The sequence below is a fragment of the Chionomys nivalis genome, chromosome 9 (assembly GCF_950005125.1).
Source record: "Chionomys nivalis chromosome 9, mChiNiv1.1, whole genome shotgun sequence".
Classification (NCBI taxonomy): Eukaryota; Metazoa; Chordata; class Mammalia; order Rodentia; family Cricetidae; genus Chionomys; species Chionomys nivalis.
The window spans coordinates 35895890-35919581 of NC_080094.1; the positions used below are offsets into that span (position 1 = coordinate 35895890).

The 23692-nt window shown below is 39.0% G+C and overlaps 1 protein-coding gene across 6 annotated transcripts in view; it reads left to right on the top strand.

Annotated features, from left to right (window-relative positions):
• Positions 1–23692, top strand: part of Tasp1 (taspase 1) — a 357326-nt gene that overhangs the window by 95701 nt on the left and 237933 nt on the right. For 5 of the 6 annotated variants that reach the window (XM_057780148.1, XM_057780147.1, XM_057780149.1 and 2 more), the window contains 2 exons: positions 14150–14269; positions 22607–22685. In XM_057780148.1, the coding sequence (XP_057636131.1) occupies positions 14150–14269; positions 22607–22685 (199 nt within the window). The remainder of the gene's footprint in view (positions 1–14149; positions 14270–22606; positions 22686–23692) is intronic. The other variant, XR_009057693.1, reaches the window with a different exon arrangement.

Sequence of the window (23692 nt, forward strand, 5' to 3'; positions counted from 1 at the left end):
TCTAGTTTTGATATAGTGTACTACTTGCTAGTGTAGTAGGGTGAGTTTTTTGTAGCCTCTTTTCCTTTCTAGATGTGAAAACTTTGTGAGGATTATAGTTGATTCTGCAGTGAATCCATCCAGTCCTGTGCTTTTTTTGTGGGGAGAATTTTCGGAGATAGGATTTCTCTCTGTAGCCTTGGTTGGTCTGGAACTTGTTATGTAGATCATAGAGTTACCTGCCTCTGCCTCCCAAGTGCTGGGAACGAAGGCTTGTGTTGTGGAAATTCATTAGACCAGTAGCTTTTGGAGTTATGAGTGTGGGTATTTTTCTACATGCTTATTTGTGTACCATTTGTATGCCTGGTTCTTGAGGAGTCCAGAAGAGACTGTTGAGTCCCTTAGGACTGGAGTTATAGCTGGTTTTAAGTCATCAGGCATGTCCTGGGAAACTGAAGCTATGCCTCTGGAAGAGCAGCTCTTTCCTGTTTAGGACTGCCCTCCTTCTGCTATAGTGTTCCTTCAAGAATCGTCTGCAGTGTTAGTTTAGTTTCCACAAACTGTCTTAGTGTGTACTCATCTTGAAATGCTCTTGTTTCATTAGTGATTAAAAAGAAAGAAGTTTTGTTAGTTGATTAGCAGTGTATTGTTACATACTTTCTTGGCTTTTTATCATAGAAGATAAGTGATCTGATGTTAATTTGGCATGTTAGCTTTTGTAAATGAGTTGTTTTTTTTCTTACATCTTTTAAAAACAAAATCAGCTAAAAACTTTTTAATACATTTATTTATTCAAATGTCAGTATTGCAGCTTGGATGGAAAAGTTTCCTGGTAGTCGAGAGCCAAGGAATACTGCAAAGTCAATGTAAGCATAGCAGCTTACGGCTCTGCCCCAGGGAAACGGTTCCTCAGTGCAAGTGTAACAGTTCTTCTCCAGCAGTGGAGGGTTTCCTCAGTGAAGTTACAACTCTGTTCCATTCTGCTCTGGAGAGGGGTTATCACTCTGCTCAGGACTGGCAAAGTGTTACCGCTCTGCTTGGATAGGGGAAAGTTTCCTGATGAGAAGTGTTACACTCTGCTCAGGTCTTATTTACAACACCCCCAACCCCTGTGTGATGCAGGTGCCATGGGTCTTGTGTGGAGGTCAGTTTTCTTCTACCATATATCTCTTGGGCTCCAACTCAAGTTGTCTGGTTTGACAGCAAGCACCTTTAGCCGACTGAGCTATGTTATCTGTTCCTAATATTTTTCCATTTCTGTTTGATAGAGTCTATTGGTCATATTTTTCAGTGTATTTTAAAATTTTATAAAATTTCATCCATGAGTTTTAAATTTCTAACAATTTATTTCTTAAAAACTTAAATTTCCTTGGTTAACTTTTCTTCTATGTTAGTAACTTTTTATCCATGCTTACTGTTTTCTCATCTGTTAGGTTGGTGCAGAAGTAAATGGAGGTTTTGCACTGTTGACATTTGCCGTGAAATTGGAATGTATTCTTAATGAAAGTGGTTATGTTATACATCCCTTTAATGCACATTTCTCACTTTATTATCCTTTTGCTAATGACTTATTTGCTGTTTATTTTATTCCATGGAGATTATTTTAGACAAAAACGAAATTGGAACAGTTTTCCTATCTGTGTTGAAATAAGTTGTAAAGCAGTACAGACAATTTGCTTGGTATGCCAACAATGTATGGGTCTTAGGAACTGCTAATGAATGTTCAGCGCAGTGCATTGGTTCAGGGAGCCTATGTCCCAAAGGGAATGGTGAGAGCCCCGCTTAATACAAACAACCTCAGAGCATTGGCATTTTAAAGAAAAGGAAGAGAAAATTTGCACACGACAGCAGAAGAGACATCAAGCAATTCTCACAACTCAACAGGAAGAATTAAATATGTCTTAATGTGGCATTACAAATAGCAATGCCAATCTCCCCAACCTTGCTGAATTATTTGCTCGATAACCCCAGATTCTCCATGAATTATACTCTTAGGAAACTCAAAAACAAGTGTCACAAGAGTACATACTGGAGGCTGGCCAGCAGAACACGTCTAGACTGCAAGAAAGGGACTTTGATCTGCAGTGGTTAGAAAGACGGGAACTTTGCTGACACTAGAATATGGAGGGTGATGTAGGTTCTGGTAAGCAGTGCACTGATATTAAGTGAATTGCCCAGTGATGCAGCCAGTATTCCTAACCATACTAACTGTCCTGGTTTGCTTTAATTATCAGTTTGACATTATCTGGGAAAGAATCTCAGCTGAGGATTTGTCTGCATCAGATTGGCATGTTAGCATATGTGTGGCTGGGGCTTATTTGGTTGCTGCTTCATGTAAGATGGCCCATGCTGTTGTGGGTGGCACCAACTGGATAGAACAAAGTTAACTGAACACAGCACTACCAGCCAGCCAGCAGCATTTTCCATGCGTTTTTGCTGCACTTCTTTAGCTACGAATTAATTTCCTTAGCCAGAGGTAATGTTGGGAGGAATAGCAAGTAGGTCTGTCTCAGGTTCGTACCTTGACTTCTCAGTTATCTGATAACCTGAGTGCCATCCTCAGGATCCACATGGTGGAAGGAGAGAACTAGCTGAAGCCTGCAAGTTCAATACCCCTAGTGTACATGACCCCAGAATGTATGATACCCCACCCATAAATAAATGTCATTTTAGATATCAAAGAATTACCATATAAATTAATATTAAGACATGAAAAGAGTACTCTAGATTTGTAGGGTACTATGAAAAGACCAAATTTAGGAATCATGGATGTAGAAGAAAAATTCCATGCTTAATACAGAAAATAGTTTCCATAAAATCACAGCAAAAGTTTCCTAAACCTAGGAAAAGGAATATTTATATAAGTTATAGGAGGCATTTAAACATCAGAAGAGACCAAAAAAGAAGTTAAAATGCTAACAAGTCAGAGTGAAGTACTGAATGGCACATAAAGGCTTTGAGGCCATCGCTCACCGCAGCAGAACCTGGAATGCTGCATTTACTTTTCTGTTTAGTTTTTTAATGAGTTTGTTTCAGTGTCTCAATCCTGTTTTTACTCAATTTCTGTACTTATAGAATAATAATTGATTATAAAACACCAGCTATTTCTCTGCCTCTTAACATTTTCTAGTCATACTTTAAGAACTAGCCCTAGTTCTCCTGAGATCAGAATACATTGTTTCCTTCTACTTAGTTGGTGAATTACACCAGAAGTGCTTGTCAAATTGGATTACTTATGATTTACATCTGTCATTTTGAGATTGCTGTGTATTGTTATTTGAGCATATTTGTGTTAGCTCATGAATGGATGAACATTTAACTTATTATTATCCTTTTTATAGACCATAGAAAGTCCCGTTTAATTCAGTTAGCGCCAATAATACACAACTGATTCTGATTTTAATTTCGAAGTGAAAAAGTGCATTATTAGTTTTGTAGTTTCACAAAAAAGTTTTGATTTTGTTAGATGGTTAAATACACAGTAGTTCAAAATTCATGCTTAGATAATAATAAAAGAGTTGATTTAATTTATATTAGACTTGTATATAGGGATTAGCAACAAAAAGAAGTTAGTTTAATTGAAATATTAAATAATATTGCTATTTCCTCAGTATTATAGCTATAAGTGGTGATATTAAAATACATAAACAGATTAGGAAAATATGAGCATCACCAAGGACTGACTTCTAAAAGGTACGTATGGAAGTGCCCACAAGGGGGCGTGCTCATCCAGAGATATTTTAGCAAGTACCTTTCCTGTTACACAGGGCGAAAATTTTTTTTTTAAACATATGTATAAACATATGTACTTACACACCATCTCCCCACATCCTGGGTAAGAATGAAACCTTACACAGCAAGAATTCCCATTCATTTCCTGGAACCTGTTTGTTTTGATGTGTGATTTTCCAAGTGTGAACAAAGGTCTTATAGAATGAAAATATCAGCTACCTTGTAAACATAGGCAAGTTTATAATTGCCTGAATGTCACTGCAAATGGCAGGTTTGTGAGTACTCTTTTCTCTGAGGTCTGTTGATGCCCTTTGGTTTTGTAAGCACCATGACGTTTCCCGTGAGGAACGGTTAAGGTTCATAAAACCCTTATTGGATCATTAGCCCTTTTAACACACAGGTGCTGCTGCTATGTTCATTTTCTGTTCATATTGAGAATGCACAGGCCCTGAGTACATGGCCTCATGTGATCTTTAGGTTTTCTTGTTCAGTACCTTTATTTTTCTTTTGTACTCAGCGTTATAGTCAGCGAATAATTGCTGGATTTCTTGTGAAGTTTTAAAGACAGGTTTTAGTGAGTGAAGAAAGCATTTGGAGCTTAGGCTCCGCCTCTTACATATCTGACTCTGGGCTATTAAACAGTACATGGAAGTCATATCATTTGATATGTGCCCAGACAATGAAAAACACCAACGAGAGCTACAGAACTGGATGCAGAACTTACTGAATTCTGCTGAGTTCCACTTGGCCAGCTTATGGAAAGAGAGGAATGTAAGTTCAGCTGAGGAAGTAAAAGTTCTAGGGTCAGCATCCTGCAGGTGGAGGAACTTGGTTCAGCCGCAGGATCTGCACAGGTGCGAGGTGTTGGATTGATTGGCAGTGCTGCTACAAACTCTGAAGTGCTGTCTAGCCAAACTCTGCAGCTTACATTTGTCTCCAGTGGGGAATGTTAGCTGACCAAGTTTAATTATCTGCAGAGGTTAGCAAGCTATCACAGCCCTAGAGAAAATGAGGTGTTTCCCCACACTCAATGCCTCTCTACTTTTATTTGTTCTACCTGTACTCGGCACCTAATGTTTGGAAGTATGTGTGAATGGAGTGTATCTTAGGAATTATTGCATTATATTATTGCATTAATGTAGGCTTTTGAGTGTTGTAAGCCTCTTAACATCATTGAGGTTAAGTTGAAAGACATGTTATTATTTATGTCCTAGAATGTACTTTGCTCTTTGCTCATTCTTTTAGTTCTTTTGACTTATCTCTGTTTTCTAATAAGATTTTAATCTATTGGAGAACAAAAGGAGAAAGAGCATATGAACATTTTTTCTTTTTACTTTTAAGATGCTTGCCTTTAGTCGTTAAATTTCTGTGAGTTTGAGTAATTATTGTTTATGTGAACATACACATAATTAACTGGCCAAACAGATAGTGGTATGCTTTTAAAATCTCACATCATATAAAGAAACTTATTAGTGTTTTACAAGTCAGTATAATGATTATTCTTCAATATGGAGAGTGTCCCATTTAAATCCAGATTAAGTGACCCATCCTAATTGTTATAATGTTTCTCTGGCAGCAATAAGATCCAGATTGTCTGTGTTACTTTCTAGTCCTTTATCTGTTATTCCCTACTGCTTTAAGACTCAGTTCAAAGGCCAGCAGTGTTCTGGCATTTAAAAGTGTAATTTTATCCAGAGAAAGTGAGGGTATGCCCAAAATGAAAAAAAGACCTATGTTCCAGGCTATGGCCAGGTGTTCCTTAAAAGAGCTATTGAACAACTATATTGAAAAACATTTCCCGCTCTTCTAAAGAGTTTGCTGCCATTTATTTAATTAATAAAGTTTTAGCTTGCTTATTTATGTGACTTTTAATCCTTCCAGGTACTGAATCCATATCCCTTTAGTATGTTGTACTGTGACTGTCAGTGAAGCGGTATGGTGCATGTGCCTCTATGAAATGCCCCCTTCTCTTTTGGGTTTATTTCTCAGACATTGATTATTGTAGCAAAGGATAGCCATTCTTCTAGTGGAGAAAACACAGTTGAAGCAAAACTTTGGTATGAATATTATTTTAGAGCGTTTAGGAACTTAGATATTTTTGAGTTAAAACTAAGTCAAAAATGAGAAGAGTATGATTTGGTGTCAGATGAGCTCAGAGGTGAAAAGGGCATTAACAAGGACAAATATAACATTGAATGTAGGAATGTTATGGTCAGAATCAAGACTAGATTTCTTTATAGATAAAGTGGGAGGTATACTGCTCGATGGGCAAGTCTTAAGAAGCTTATTTTGAACAGTAAACCAAGGGGCATGTAAAACTTCCTGAAATGAAGATCTCTCCCATGGTGTGAGAAATGGGTCTGGTCTTGAGTGTGGTGAGGATGGAGGCAGCCTAAGAGCCACAGTAGTCCTTGTAAGGATGTACTTTGGGGACAGGCTCCGTAGATGGTGTGCAGAAGCATTGCATCCAGGGAAGATCTAAATGTAACTGAATCAGAAAAGAACTCAGTAAGAAGAAAATGGCTTAAGTACGCTGAACTCTCATCACACATGGAAATTGAACGAGATTTTCTTTTAGAGGATACAAAATTTAAGTTATTGGTAAGGTGCCATTAAAAAGAATTCATTTCATAGTATTTGTTGCCTGTTGCTTATAGGGACAGCAGGACACAGTAACCCCCAAACTAGCCTAGAACAAACTCCTGCATCGTGCCATTGGAGTAGGAAGAGAGTCTGTTTAGGGAATTTAAAAGTGGAGAAGTCTCTGGGAAATGACTTAGGAAACTTTTTTTGGAGTTTTTTGATGCTGCAGGATTTTAAGACGGGTGGGGATGGGGGTATTTGCATTTATTACTGGAGAGAAGCCAGGCCGGTGTTGGAGAAACTGACAGGGGGATGGGCCTTTGCTGAGATTTCAGTGTAACATGAATGGGCCGGCTTGTTGTTTTTTTTGTCCTCCCACCAGTTACCCCACAACTGTTTAGCCCCAGAGAAAAACCACACAAAGATCTCTGTAAGTTATAAAGCTGGTTGGCCCATTAGCTCTAGCCTCTCACTGACTCTTATATCTTGATTAATCCATTTTTCTGATCTATGTTAGCCATGTGGCTCAGTACCTTTTCCAGTGGGGCAGGTCATATCCTGCTGCTTCGGTGGTCTGGGCAGGAATGGGAGGAATCAACTTCCTCCTTCCCAGAATTCTCCTGTTCTCATTACATCATTTCTATTTTTTGTCTGGTCATCCCGCCTATATTTCCTGCCTGGCCAATCAACATTTATTTAAAACATGATTGACAGAATACAGACAATTCTCCCACACCATTTCAGTAGTAGAGAAAATGGCTCATTCAGTTTACTTAACAGTTTTTTTTCCAGAACCAGCTTTGCTTGTTTTGCTCTCTATGTAGTATTAATTTCTTCATTGATTTTTTTTTTAAAAAAATCTTATCTTCATTTTTTTATTAGATATTATGTTTAACCTGCTATCTTTCTGACTACTTTAATTGGCCGCTTAATATTAGTTTTCCAAAATCAACATTTTGTATGTAAATTTTCTTTCAAGTACTATTTTTCAGGTATTTCACATTTGTGAAAGTTTTGTATTGTTATCATTCATTGTGCTTTGTTTCCATTTAGTTTTATTTGAACTACAAATTCTTGAGAAGGGTTAAGAGATGCACTGATCTATGTTTTCAAAGATAAATAATTAGGAGTCAGTTTAATACTGTGTTTGTTTAGGAGAATAATAGAGGCCGGTTCTACTCTAGGTCCTATGACTTGTTTAATCCTGATATCTCAGCTCTCATAATGGTACTGCGTATGGGTTTCAACTTGGGGAGCAGACCTTAAATTCAATCAGGAAGTGGTTGGTTACTCTCATGGTATTCGTGCCACTATTGCACCGCTGGGCTTACCTTGCTAGGACAGTTCCTATTGCAGCTTGTGGGATTCACAGTGGGTAAGATTGATGATGGCTTTCCGTCTCTGGGTGTGTAAACAAACAAGTTTCAGCACTATGAAAGCTGGCCAATAGTGATGAAGTTTCCAGCTTAGTACCAGGTTGATTTCTCCATAGTCTATGTCTCAAATATATAGTGTCTTCAGCAAAAGAAGGTAGCCAATAGCATTGGCAAGCACTTAATAATGTTTGGTGTCTGTGGTACCTCTCTAGCTAACAGTTTCAAAAGTGCTGACCCATTCCTGACCGAAGGCTTAGTATTTGCTGGCCTGCGTGTCTAGTAAAGTCTTCTTCCCCATCTACTCATTCATGTTCATACTATTCATTCACTACAGCCAGGGAATGGTAACAATATAGGTGCCCATCAGTTGATGAATAGATAGTAAAACTGGCTTATATTTACACAATGGAATATTATTCAGCTGTTAAGAAAAATGAAAATATGAAATTCCCAGGTAAATGGGTGGATATGGAAACAGTTATTCTCAGTGAGTACCAAACCCAGAAAGACAGATGTTGCATGTTTTCTCATTTGTTGATGTTAGCTTTGAATCTTCAAATATATGTGTGTTCCATTTGGAATTCCCATGGAAGCCAGGAAGGGTTAGTAAGGGGGTCTAGGGGTGAGGACTTTGAAGAGGGGACTTTTCAGTGGTATAGAGGGTTCCAGGGAGAATAGTGGTTCATGAAGGGTCTAATGGGGTGGGCCATGGAAGACTAGAGGATAGGAGGAAATTCACAGAGGGATTACCAGAAGTAGAAACCCTTTAAAAAACCCCACAAGGAAACCTATCTGCTACTATCTAAGTTCCCTAAAATATATATACACATGTATTAAAAGAGTTTAAATGAGTTACTTTTATCTTTTAATAAAATATTTTTTATTTTTTGAGATTTTTATAAAATACAACGTAATTTCATCATATTCACCACTCCCCTAGTCCTGCACATAACTCCTTCTCCCCGACTTCATGTCTGTCTCTGTCTGTAACCCACTGAGTCCAGTTTGTGCCGCCCTTATACATATGTGCATAAAGCCATCCCTTAGAGCATGGTTAACCTCCCAGGGGCCACATCCTTATAGAAAACTGATTTCACCTCACTTCTAGCAGCCATCATTGGTTAGTTAGTAGCTTCTTACCTAGTTCTGGTTTTCCAACCCCAGAGCGTTATACTTAGCTGCTGGATTGTTGTCCTTTGCACTTTTGAGAATTTGTGATTTTCAAGATAATTTTGTGACCCTTCCCTGTGTTATAAGTTTATAACTAACATTATAATTCATGTAATATGAAATCCCCTAAAAGCAAACTTCATCAGGTATATTTTAAGTTGAAAATTTCCAACTTTTGTCGACTAACTTAGGAAATAAATATGAGTTTAAATGCTATATGGACTCTATTTGTGTCCTGAATGTTTATGTGAACTCATATGGTACTGCAGAGACATGTAATGCATCTCGGTTAAAGGGAAGAGGGATTAATTAGCACTAGAATTCTTGTCTATAATTTATAAGAATCATTATAGTTTTGGCAGCAGAAGATGGTTTTCTTCTCTGTTCCTTTCCTTTCATGTTTGGATCAAACCCAGTGCCTCAAGCATGCTGATTAGGTGCTGTTCACTGAGCTGTATCCAGCAGAGGATGGCCCCTGCAGAAAAAAAGGGAGCGATCCCCGAATCGTCTTAGCCCATACTTTTCCTTGTTTTTGGTCAGTCTTCATATGTGACGATAGATAATTTAGACTTTGTTCACAGTACTCTAATCCACAGGGGCCACTGGTAGAGGCTAGTTCATCAGGGGCAAACAGTGAATGAGGACTGGATCTCCTGTGGCCAGAGCCATCTTTCCCTTCTTTCCCAGATACTCAAAGATGGTAAAGCTAATGGCTAGGATGACAGGCAGTTAAGGGCGTTTGTTGCTCTTTCAGAGGACCTAGGTTTGGTTCCCAGTACTCTCAGCTCATACCCATCTGTAACTCCAGTTCCAAGGGATCCAGTGCCTTCTGACCTCTGTGGGAACCAGCACACATATGACACATGCATTCATGTATGAAAAATCTCGTGTATATATAATTAAATCTAATAAAATAAAAATGCTTATGGTGGCATTGATGTCTTGTAGGGACAGAGACTTTTCTTTCCACAGGGGGAAGCTTTTACTAGCTTTGTTACTGCTCTTAGATCTAATAATTATCATTGGGAGGGTTTAATATATTTTAACTGTTGTCTTGATTGACCATCGCCTTCATCTTTACTATTAGGCGAATTCCATGGCATACCAACTTCCTGATACATGCACATACATAAGACTTATTTTTGTATCTAGCTGGTTGATATTTAAGGTTTTTTTTCAAATATAAGACAGTATTTATGCTAATGAGACAAGTGATTGATAGCTAGTGACTTAAAGTGTTTCAGAACTAGAGAACCAGACTAGAGGTGTAATTTCTGGTGAGAATCACCAGCCCCCCACCCCCAGTGATTTATTACCTCTAAAGTATTTTACACATGTTACTTCCATGACTTCCTGTGATATTTATGTAAAACCTGTCTCCATCTTGGATCAGGGGAAACTGAAATTGCTGTCAGAAAGTTGATTTTAATCTTTTCCATGGTACTGGTATGCTTTCTGCCAAACTCACATACGTGTCTTTATTCTGGAAAAAAGACCCTCTAGTTTATATACTTGTTTTCCTGTCACATTTTATCAGAAAAAGTAATATAAATGGCCTGCTTCAGTCAGAGACAATAGGTGCATGTGTATCTGTGTGGCACATGCATTTTTAAGTATTTATGGGGTGTAAGAATGTAATGGTAGTTCTGAATAGTAACAGTTATTGTGTGTTTCAACCCAAGATTTCATTCCCATATAAATGAGCTCTGTGAGATTATTATGCCAAAATACCAATATTTGTCTTTCACTTAATTTATCTACACTTCATAAAAATCTTTAAATATTACTTCATTATCTTAAAATTTGCTTTGCAGTATATGAATTCCGTGGAATGCCTCTTAGATATTTATGAAGTAGCTCAGATTTTTGCAGGTGTTGTAGACTCTTAGGGATATAGAGCTTAATTTAGAACAGACTCCTCTTTTCTGCATTTTTCATTTTAAAAATCAGATTACAGCAAATCCATCTGTGTGATCCAGCTACATTGACATTGGTTTTTAGATATCTCTGTGGTGTTTTGGTTAGGCAGAGAAATTCTCTTAGTTTATAGTATCCTAATAGTCATGCAAGGACAGCTACTGCAGATAATACTCTGGGTTGTTGTATTCATGTCATGCTTTTCCTGTAAAATTATTATCCTGAAAAATACTTAAGCAAGATCAGCACTGTAGTTTATTTAAAACAAACAAGTGCAACAAAAATGCAAGCAACTAATAAAATACCCTTATAAAATAGATTTTAAGACTTGGGAGTTTAGCTATGTAGTAGAATATTGCCTTATGATGAGAAAATATTCTGTCCTGGGGATTAAGAAAAAATTTAAGAACTCTTAGCAGTTTGCACGTATATGTGCACATTCCAAAATGCATGATCGTGAATGTGTATGTGCACACATACACACACATACAGACACACAGGCTAAGTGTGGGTGTAATGCATATGTTAATTATCTAGATTCTTCCATACATGGTACAACATATATTTGTGTTAAAACATCATGCTGAATACTGTAAATATGTTTTTGTCACCTTTAAAAAGATGAAGACTGTCCTCAAATGTTTGAGGGTGCAATAGGAAAACTGTAACTACCTTATTTGTCAGAAATTGTCCTTAGCAAGCTGACAAAGCCTTACCTTATGCTGTATCTGGTCGAGAACCAACAAAGTATGCATAGATTTCCAAATGACACAAAGTCCCACTATATATCTCTCAAAAAATAGCTTTGCGCCAGGTGGTGGTGGCACATGCTTCTAACCCAGCATCAAGAGGCAGAGGCTGGCAGATCTCTGAATTCGAGGCCAGCCTGGTCTACAAGAGCTAGTTGTAGGGCAGGCTCCAAAGCTACAGAGAAACCCTATCTCAAAAAAACCAAACCAAACAAACAAAGTAAATATTATTGCCAAGGTAATCTCAAAATAAAAGGAGGATTCTTTCTTGATTTTGTGTCAATTTAACTGTTAAAGAAAATTAAGTCTATTCATTTGTGTAAGAGTTATCTTAAAAAATAACTAAAAGCACTTATGTCATATTAGCACTTGGGTACACTTGGTAGTATGCCTGTGGTAGCATGTAAGTGGTGATATGCTGCCAGCTGGGTAATCAGGGCAGAATCACATCGTATTGTAGTAGCATCTTAGTCTCAGCTGCTTCAGGTTTCTCCTTCACCATTCTTGTGCCTGTATTTTTAGTTCAGCTGTTGAGAACCCTATGGAATGTTACCAGACCTTGCTTTTCAAAGGGGCTGTGGACCAGCATCAGTGTTACCTATAAGATTGTCAGACTTGATCTTGACTAGTTCCTGGGTTACTTCATAGGAATCTTCACTTAAACAGATTCTCTTAGTGATTTCTATGTGCATGAAAGCTGAAGAAGCCCTGCTATAGAACACAAAAGACTTGTAATTTGGATACTTTTGTTACAAAGTTAAATAATTGCTCGGTGGTGGTGGTGGCCGCGGTGCACGCCTTTAATCCCAGCACTTGGGAGGCAGAGGCAAGCGGATCTCTGTGAGTTCGAGACCAGCCTGGTCTACAAGAGCTAGTTCCAGGACAGGCTCCAAAACCACAGAGAAACCCTGTCTCGAAAAAAAGCAAAAAAACCCAAAAAACATAAATAATTTAGAAATGATTAGAAAGAACATTAAACACTTTTACCTTAAAAGCTCCCTTTTTGGTTTGGCTGATGATAGCCCCCATGGAATGCTACCAGGCCTTGCTTTTCAAGTGCATTTTGCTGTATTTCTGTACTTTGATTCCTAATCTTACTCAGCAAAGAAGATAAATGACGTGAAGAAGCAAAACCATTGCTGTTAAATCTACTTACTGGCAGCCTCTGGCATCACATAAAATCAGCTCCTCAGAGAAGGAGAAAGACTTGCTCAGACACTGGCGTACACAGACTGTATAATCAGCACTGGGCTTTTATGCACACAGGGAATCCAGATATACTTAAAACATAAGAGGTGCCGAGTGAACTAGATGCCCTACTCAGGGAGTTGTTGACCCTGAAATTGTCCTTGAAGGTCATGATCCTGCTCCTGAGTAGAACTATAGTATTATGGGATGTGCCCACGTAGTTCCACTTGCTACCCTTCCTTCAAGCTACATGTATGATTAAAAACGTTAAACTTACTTCATCCCCATGAACCTTTTCTTCCCATGACAGAACTCTTGGTCATTGTTTCGTTACACTTTAGGGTGTTAGGACTCTGAGTAAGAAGTAGAGACATGTAACTGCTTCATGTTACCACATTCAAAGAAAAATTGTGTGACACGCTCTACCTCTACCCTTCCAATTTAGTTTAGGGAAGAAAGCTTTTGTTTGAGTTCTGCTTCTGATATTTGAAAGCTCCCTTCAATCCCCTAGCTGAGATGGCTGCAGGCGCTCACAGACCTTTTCTGATGCCTTGTGTCTCTTCACCTCTTAGTGCACTGCGGAAACAAATGAAGCTTCGCCAATAGTCTGAGTATCAAGTCTGGGTAGCTCGCTACTCTTGAGAACCTGGATTTGGGTTGTTCATGGTTCTTTCATTCATGCCAGAGCTTTGGCATACAGTTTAACAACCTTGGCCTAGGCTAAGAATACTTACTATGACTGTTCTTGGCCTAACAGTGTACAATAACCTCCCTTTAATATACGGTAAGGAAATTTTCTCCATGCCGCCTTTAATTCTGTTCTTAACTAGTAGTTTGTCCCTTGTCATGGATGACCAGGAGACCTTGGTGATAGGAGACAGCTGCTGTTAATACATTTTAGATGTCTTAAATGTGGGACTAGTAAGAAGGTTCAGGACACAAAGATGCCTTCCAATAACACACAGTTTTCTGTCACCAGTTGCCAAGCTAATTAATAATAGCAGAAAAGGGACTGTGTTGTAAGATTTCTCTTAAGCAAGGGATCGATGGGAAAATGATCGTATCTTGAACTCCAAGATGGCGAATGCAATTTTCTTCCCTTTCTGAATGTATTATCCGCTCCTGGAAGACTGCGCATAATATACTTTAAAAGATGAGTGGTAGCATTTATTGTTCCTTTAGATCACAGGTCTTTTCACCCACATTCTCAGTCACTTATTTAATTTCTGAGATTAAGGGAAAAGCAATAAAATAATAAAGAAATGGACTATAACTGTTACATTTAAGGAATAATTTATATTTTTTTATGTTATGATTTCACCAGGCCTGTTAAATACTGTGCTCCCTGTGTAGTTCTTGATCCCTCACACCAGGCCTGCTGTGCACTGTGCCTGATGTGCAGTCATGTTTAGGTGTCTTGTGCAAGTGGACACTCATGTCTCTTTTGTTCCACAGGAAAATGACTCAGGCACCTTGGACACAGTGGGTGCTGTGGTGGTCGATCATGAAGGGAATGTTGCTGCTGCTGTCTCCAGTGGAGGCTTGGCCTTGAAACATCCAGGGAGAGTTGGGCAGGTAAGGATCTGTGGGTTAATAATTCTGCTTTTCAAAATGAAATCTTGTCTAAGTACAACCATTCAAGTACTAGGGATGTGTCTTCCTTAGGAAAAATAAAAATCCTTGTTCTTGAACATTTACTTTTTGTAGATCAAAACCAAAAATTCTTTAAGTCTTATTTTTTTAAAGAGCCATCTCATGGTGATGGGGCTGTTGTTGACTCTGACCTCCCTACTCTCAGCACCCTGGGTGGCACTGGCCTTTGTTTGTAGTAGACATTTAATAATCGTGTGTTGATTTACATCTTCCTTAGTGAATACGCCTGTAGGAGCATGCACTCCCTGACTGTATTGCCCGTTGCTTTTGAAGTGAGAACATGGTTTTAGAGTAACGCATTTTACTCCATTCAAGTCACAGTGACCTTTTGGCATTCTCTGTGTCTCCTCTGACTTTAGACATTTTACAGAGTAGCTAGGAGTTTTGGTCACCCTGTATCACAGACAAGTATTTAGCAAATGAAGAAAGTCTAATTTACGTGAAGCTTTCTTAGCCTGAGTTCTCTTGCAGAGCTTTTTTATCCAGCCTTGCTTCTCCACCTCCAGTCTTTAATTCTGTATTGAAAATGAAATCTAAGAGTAAATTTGATATACCACGGGTGGTGGGCATTCTGACCTGACTTTGCACATTTCTTATGATATTAGTAAATATTTATGAATCAAGACACTCTCCTGTAACTTTTTAAAGAGGTTATGAAGATTTTATTTAAAACTCAGTATTTGGATCTTGTCTCATATGTGAAATGAAGGTAATGGCGTTGTGTGTGCCAAATTCCTTTCCTCCAAATGCTATCAGATGCCTTCCAGAAGTAATGGAAAACTTTGGGAAACGATGAGGTTCTACAGGTACCCAGAGAAAATCACAATACTAGAAAATGCCTATAAATATACCTTTGCATCAGTCAAAGTCTGTGGAGAACTGTGATCAGTTTAAGACAATCATAGGAGTGTCACAGGGATGTGTCCTCTCACCACTGCTCTTTACTATGTTCCTGGAATTAATAATAGCAACAGCCATGGTGGATGAGGAGATAGGTGTGCAGATAGGTGGTGTGTGAATCAGTAATTTGCATTTTGGCAATGATACAGCACTACTTGCTGAAAGTCTAAGTGATCCGCAGGCCATGGTAAGTAGAGTGGTGAAAGTCAGTGAAAACCTTGGTATGAAAGTAAACATCGAGAGACTGAGATGCAACACATAGGAAGGATGCACAGGATTTTAACACTGTAATAAAGAATCATAACCTCTGTTGTAGTAGGGCTGCTTGTTCCTTTCCTGGCCACCCTGAAATAACCACACAGAAACTGTAATTAGATCACTGCTTTGCCCATTAGCTCTAGCTTCTTATTGGCTAACTCTTCCATATTAATTTAACCCATTTCTATTAATCTGTGCATCACCACAAGGCTGTGACTTATCGGCATCTGTCTCTGGTGGGGCCACATGGCTTCTCTGACTCCGCCTTCTTTCCCCCAGCATTTAGTTTAGTTTTCCCTGCCAAGCTAAATTCTGCCTTGCTATAGGTCCAAAGAAGTTTCTTTATTCATTAACCAGTGGTATTCGCAGCATACAGAGAGGATTCCCACATCAAACCTCAAGCAAACAGACAACTTTATCTGGGAAGAAACCTCAGTTCAAAGGAGGGAACTATTTCAGATATCAAGAGGCAGATAGGGATAATGAGGGCTGCATTCCAGGCACTAGGGAAGGTTTGATCAGCAAGAGACATAAGGACAACAACAAAATTACAAGTACATGAGACACTTGTCTTGAGCTGCCTGCCTTCTTTACAACTCCGAAACCTGGACAATGAAACACTCCTCAGAACAGCAGCTGAATGAGTTTGAGATGATGTGTCTCAGGAGGATTCTAGGCTTCACATGAAGAGATAGGCAGTGCTTAGAGGAAAACAGCATTGCTAACTTGTGTGAAACTGCTGGGTCCAGGAGTCATCATGAACCTGGAGATCACATTAAGAAATATCTCCATCTACAGAAGGAAGTAAACTACAGGATATGGCTATGATGCTTGAGATACTTGGACCATGTTATGAGAATGAATGACGGCAGATATCCGAAGATAGCACTGCTTGGAGGAGTGCACAGGATAAGATGAGGAAGGCCCAGAAAACACTGGATAGACAGCATAGAGGAAGACTGTAGAACTTTGGGTATGACAGTAACACAAGCATCTAGGACTGCCCAGGATAGGAACAACTGGAGAACTGCCGTAAACGGGCTGCCCATGCGTGCTTAAGCATTGCCAGGCCATAAATAATGACGGATGGTGATGTGTTGTACGCCCCTAACATTTGAAGGACAGTCAATGTCTCTGTTGGTTTGGACATGGTTGTTAGTGATTGCTTGGAGCAGACTGATTTGTGGAAGGCTCCTCGTGATATTCCCCAATCAGCTCTTGATATGGACAGGTTTCTACATTATAGTCCTGTACTAGTAGGGTGTGAATGGTAATAGAAACTGGTTTTTGTGTTACTTTTTGCCTACCATGTAGAAAATTTATGGTGAGTGATTACTTACTCTCTGTATAGTGCTTTGCTCACATTCTAGAAGCCTTTGTTTACTCATGTTTTTCCAAATTCAGGAACTGCATATTTGTCACGTTTGGAGTAAGAAAATCAAACTTTCTAAGTCAGGTTTGGATATCCTAGTAGAGAAGATTACTTTGTAAGCCTCTGACTTTCTCGATATTTGTTTGTTTGGGGTGGTAAAATAATAGCAGCAGACGGGGTGGTGGGTGCTGCTAACAGTGCTGAATCTACAAGTCTTGAAGACATTTTCCACCACAAATGGGACTTCTGTGAAATTTATACATTTGATTTGCTCTACTTGACTTGTTTAAGAATATGCTGTTGTGAGAGCTAAAAAGTCATCAGAACATGTAGAGGAGAGGAGCCAATGTGCTTAGAGGAAAACAGCATTACTTACTTGTATGAAACTGCTGGGTCCAGGAGTCATCATGAACCTGAAGATAGGAAGAATCAAATGAGAGGTAAAGAAAACCGTGAAGCACAAAAACGTGTCCTTTCAAAGGCTAGGTCAAAACTTACAGAAATGAGATGCATTTCAATGTATTGTAAATGCTCAAATGAATGATTTTTGAAAACTGGCATACCCGCGATAGCTATTTAATAGGAATGCAGATATTTAATAGGAATGCAAATTGTAAAATTTAATTTGAACTAGAGTTTACTTGTTTTAGTGTGTAACCATTAAAGTTTATAGCGGGGATATGAGAAAGGAATTAATAAACTTTACTATAAAACAAATAGTTACGAAGGTCTGAAGATGAAATGCTATAGTGCTTACCAAGTTCTAGAAGATTGACACAACACATTTAAATTTCACTTCCTACGTCCTTGAACTATCACTGCCATTGGTTATATATACACTTGCAGTGTTCAACATACGCTTTCATTCACATGGTTCCTTGACAATAATAAAGTGCTTTTATTATTCTTTGTTGTTTTGTGGTGAATTCAGGTCCTGTGCATGCAAGGCTGACTCACCTGTACTCTTTGCGATCACTTGTTTCTTTTTTAGTTGTCTAGGCTGACCTTAAACTTGCTCTCTGTCCCAGGCTAGCCTTACACTTGTGATCCTCATGCCTAAACTGCTAAGCTGCTGGGATTATAGGTCTTCCACAACAATCGCTTGCTATATTATTATGCTCATTTTATAGAAAACAATAGTCTTGAGACAGTTAAGTAATATTTATATAAATTATTTTTATTATGTATAGCACCTTTAATATAATTTTACTTCCAACATAGAAAGCTTCTAAACACTTTTTACAGTTTTGCATTTTACTTACAGTGGTGAATAATAGAGGCCAAATTCTTTATTATTATTGTATTTTTGTTACTATTTCATCCTGTTTTCAGAAGGTTAAGGAAAGTAAGACGGCTCGAGGCCATGCAATTTAGAGGAGATATTATACAAGAAATTTTCTTAAAGAGAAGAAAAAAAAGGGGTGAGCAATACTGTGTATCCTTTCTTAGGATGGCGCCTTCCCCTGGCTCTCTGAGAGGTGCCCATTCCCCCCACCCCCAGGGTTTTGTATACATATGGTCAGGATAATAGTGGGGGATGGGAATGGCAAAATGCCCAGAGTTTTCAGTGAAGGACAGTGGGTCCTTAGGTCTTACAGTATCTTTTATTTTGGCGGACTCAGCTATGCCACAGGAGGGCTAGTTGGATGGCTTATCATACACACTTGCTGGCTTTATTATGAACTCCATGTAATGAATAATTCTCAAAGGTTTCCTCTTGTTACATTGATCCAGAAGTGCTAGGAGGAAAACAAAACATTGTTTTTGTTTGTTTGTTTTTTTAGCATAGTGTTTTCAAAAGTGAGAAAAATTTTTTGCCCTGTGCCCTATTGGTTGTTGGTTTTAGTTGGGGAAGAATTATTATTTTGGAGTTTTTTTTTTTTTTTTGTTTTGTTTGTTTTTTTTTTGAGATGAGATAATCTGTAACCCCGGCAGGCCCCAAACTCAGTATGTAGCTGGACTGCAGATCTTGTTGCCTTTACCTCTTAGTGCTGGAGTAACTGTGCATCTCCACACCAAGGGGCAGTTTAGTGCAGTTGGAAATGGCTCCTGTTGTTCGTGTACAGATAGGAGATTTCGTTCTGATAGTCCCCGGGTTACTTCTCAAGGAAGATGGTTAGGGGAGCTCTGTTTTTAATGGAAAGAGTACCAGAGTGCCTGCTGTAGCTCTTTCATGGGGCTTTAGAAAGGAGCTAGGTTGTCTCCAGAGAGAAGAACCAGCAGCACTATAGATGGTATTTCTAATAAACAAACTTGACCACACAATGAGGGACTTTGTAGCAGTTAGAAGGGCTTGCTAGGATGACATAGGATAAGGCAGTAAGCTCTCATAACAGAAGCAGATGGTTGCTTCATGGAGATTCCTGCTGGGTAGAATATTGGAGCAATTGAGTTCTAAGGATATTTAAAAAACTAGAATGTCGCAAAACGCTGAAATTTTATCTGTGTACTCTTCTCCACCTTAGCCTGTCAGCTGAGTGGGCCTCTAGAAGTTGCAGTCCAGTGTTGGGGGAGGGAATCTATTAATAGTGGGGAGTGTTACATGTGTTATAGGTTCTAGAAATCCACAAGATATTAGAGCTTTTTGTATTGTTTTCTTTCACTTGTTTGTTTGTTTGAGACAGGGCTGGAACTTACTGTGTGGGACTGGGTTGGAACTGAGCTCTCCCTGCCTCTGCCTTTTGAGTTCTGGGCTTAAAGGCTTAGCTTCCACACCTATTTGTATTAAGTTTTTCAGAAACTTAATTTTCATTATTAGCCTTTGTTACGATTTCTGTGTATTGCTCCACCAAAGCTTATTTCGGTTACTGTCAGTCACCTATACCAGTTTTTCATTATTAATAGTGATGTAAAACATTTACCTTATTTGTCCTAATATTAATAAACACCAGAAGTCAGAAATTGAGGTGAACACTTGATAAATTCAAAGAATAGTGGAGGAAAGAGCGACTGACCCGAGTCTCAACATTTCCCAGATTCAAAAGCCCGAGAATCTTTTCCAAGTCCCTTCTTCTCTTCTCCTTGTCTATCTTCCTCTGAGTTGGCCAGAAAATACTATGGCCCATTCCAGCCCACTGAACTCCGCCCTCTGAACCAAGGTCCACCTCCACCGGTGGAGAGCACCAACAAGTCCCCCATAACAGTGCGATGATAATGAACTTGCTCAGTAGCATGCCTCGTACTTCCCTACAGTAAGAGTTTTTTTAAATTCTGCTTCTGTTAAGGACAAAAAAAGTTATTAGTTATGATTCCCCTCTCAAAGGCAGAAATATCATTATAGATGCTGGGAACTGTGGTAATTTGAATTTAATTGCCCACAGAACCACACAAAGGGAGCGGCACTATTAGGAGATGTGGCCTAGTTGAAGTAGGTATGGTCTTGGAGGAAGTGTCACTGTGGGGGCAAACTCTGAGGTCTTTTTTTTTTTTTTTTTTTTTTGCTCAAACTTCCCTCAGTGTGAAACAGAGTCCACTTCCTGTTGACTCTGATCAAGATGGAGCCGGCACCGTGTCTGCCGTATGCCACCATGTCACAGCATGAAATGATAATGCATTGAACCTCTGAAACTGAGCGAGCCACCACAATGAAATATTTTCCTTTATCAGAGTTGCCATGGTCCTGATGTCTCTTCAGAGCAACAGAAACTTTAACTAAGACAGATAAATGTAGACAGTTAGGGTAGTATTATTGGAAAGAAAATAGGAATGATTGTCATAATCTTTTACAAGACCACAGTGGTTTATCATATTGCTGTTGGTTTTGGAAATAGAAAGCTGCTTCACCCCAGTGAAGTGGCGAACTTAACAGGTCTTTCATGTAGCCGTGTCACACGGGCTAGTCGATGTGTCCTGGGCCCTTTGGTGCAGAGCACTTTGCAGTTGCTGCTGAGCCCCAGGGAGGCAGTGAGCTTGCCTGCATCAGAAGCGCCCAGAGCTGGAAGCAGCTCCAAGGCCTGGGCAGTGGTGCCCACGCTCAGGGCTTCACCAAATGCTGTGTCAGGTGCTCCAGAAACCAGAGTTCTTGCCCGTAAATTCCTCAGAAATTCAGCATTTCTCTAGTTTAAGAACACTTATTTTTAAAACTTTTTTCTTTTTTATTGAAAATAGATTTTTTTTTTCACATAATATATCCAGATTGTGGTTTTTCCCCCACTCCTCCCAGTGTCTTCTCACCATCCTTCCCCTCAGGATCTACTCCCTTTCTGTCTCTCATTAGAAAACAAATAGGCTTCTAAGAGATAATAATAAAATAAAATAAAACAAAAACTTATACACTGAAATTGAACAAAACAGAAGCAAGAGAGCCCAAGAGAAGGCAAAAGAAACACGTGTTCATATAAAACACTAAACTGGAAGCTATTTTATAAATGCAGGGGTGCAGACCTGTGCAGGCCCTGTGCATGCTCTTTTAGTCTCTGCGAGTTATGTGAGCTTCGATCATGCTGTTTTAGAGGGCCTTGTTCTCCCGGTGTCCTTTATCCCCTCTGGCTCCTACACTGTTTTTTTTGCCTCCTCTTCTGCAGGGTTCCCTGAGCTTCGAGGGGAGGGATGTGATGGAGCTATCCGATTTAGGACTGAGTTGACAATCCTTATTTTAAGGCACCATGCTGGTTTCAAGAGCCAACAGAGCGACTGGCTGGCAAACTGTGAAAGGAAAGGGTTTTAGGACTAGGAAGCATTACTGATGGCACTAAGACAACTTTCTCTTGCTGTTCTCTAAGAACTTCTACATTGTTAGAGTGGTAGAGCACATTTGCTAGTAATCTGCATTTGTATGTGTGTTAGGTGTGTATATGCAAGTCTACGTGTGTGGGTATATGTGTAAGCATGCACGGGTGTGTCTAGACTGAAATTGATGTTGAATGTTTTCCTTGATTGTTCTCCACTTTATTTACTGAGGCGTGGTCTCTCCCTGAACTTGGAGCTTCCTTATTCTGACTGGTCCAGCTTGTCCCAGGGATCCCGTTTTTCTGCCTCTAATTCTGGTATTACAGGTGACTGCCATGCCTGCCTGACTTTCTGTGTAGGTTTGGGGATCCATATTCTGGTCCTTCTGGTTATGTGGCAACTGCTTTACACATTAAGCCACGTCTCAGGCCCTACTGATTTTTTGAATGACATATAATATCTACACATTTTTGAGACAAAATATTGACTTATGTATATGCTGATTTATTAATGTTACTAGCTACTGGGGAAAAAGCATAATGAAGGGGACAGGGAAAAGCTAGTCAAAGATACAGTTAGGTAGGAAGAGTAAGTTCTGGTGTCCTTGTCATAGCAGAGTGAGAGTATGGGGAACAGTAACGCATCGCATATCTAGAAATAGATACAGCCTTGAGAGTTTGAAAACCATTGTTTACATAGCTCTTATGCAAACTCTTATAAATTTATGCTGTTATTTTTTAGTGTTTGTTATTTTTAGTGTTTTACCTGTGTGTGCATTTGTGTGCACAAGAAAACAACTCCTGGTGTGGTTCTTCAGTCATCCCCTTGTTTTCAGTCTACCCTGTTTTGTTGAGGTGGGGATTATCTTATTTTCATTTCTAATTAGCATAAAGAGTAATAGATTTCATTATGACACTTTATACTTAATTTGCTTTGTTGTCTATTTTGTTTATTTTTAATAAACTGAGTTTTATTTGATGGATATTACTTTCATATTGAAAACTGAAAATTATGTATAATACTCAGTAAGTATTGTATGAGTCTATTTTCTGTTTTCCTAGGCTGCTCTTTATGGATGTGGCTGCTGGGCTGAAAATACTGGAGCTCATAACCCCTACTCCACAGCTGTGAGTACCTCAGGTATTTGCTGCTTTCATGGCCATTTTTCATAGCTACAATCCTGTCAGTCATTTAATAATTAAAATCAGTATTTGGGGGAAACATAAGAGTGTTGATGCATGAAAAACATCATTAATATTTGGGAGGTTTTAAAGATTATTTAGTTTTCTATTATAAGTGCTTTGCAAATGTTAACTGTAAAACTCCGATGTTGGCTATAATTTAATTCTATTTTATTATCTAGTGACTCATGATAGTTACAGTCACATCTTGAGTGATGTCAAAACAGTGAGGCATTTCAAAAATTATTATGCAGTCTCTTGAGTAAAATGTTGACGTGAAACTCACAGAATGTGCTTCAGAATGTATAGCCTACAACATTTCCTCAAACTATCCTTTTAATAAAATACAGAACCTTTTTTGTGTGTATAATAAGAAAGTGTATGATTTAGTAATGCTTGAAATAGAACGAGCATGTGCGATGTGGTTTGTGTGAGAACATGCGCTTGAGCATGCACATGTGTGTGTGTCAGTGTGTCCCTGTGCTGTAGGGATGGGAAATAGGGGTGGGGGAAATTTAACGGGTGGAGCAATAATCTGTTTCTAGAGTTTTATAATACCGAAGCCACATATACTTGAAGCCTGTTCTCTTTATGTGGTGATGCTACTGGTGGACAAGGTCAATGCTGGTTCACCCCTTCCCTCGAGCTACAGTTCTGTTCATTTCCAAACAGTCCCAGGATTTACACATCTGTGCAGCACAGATGTTTTTCTTTTCTTTCTTCACCTCTTCGGTTTCTGACCACATTGGTTTTTGTTGTCTAGTACAGTAGCTTTCCTGTGCTTCCTGCTTACTCCTGTATCCACTGTAGTGCACAGTGCATTAGTTAATTGTTACATGCTGTTTCTGTCGGTTGGGCTGAGCTTTTCCCCACTTCAGATGCAAGTGTGTTTACCTTAGAGTGTCCTCCAAGATCCCTTGACCTGGAATGGGCTGGTCTCCTAGACCGGTGAGAATGGGATTGGAG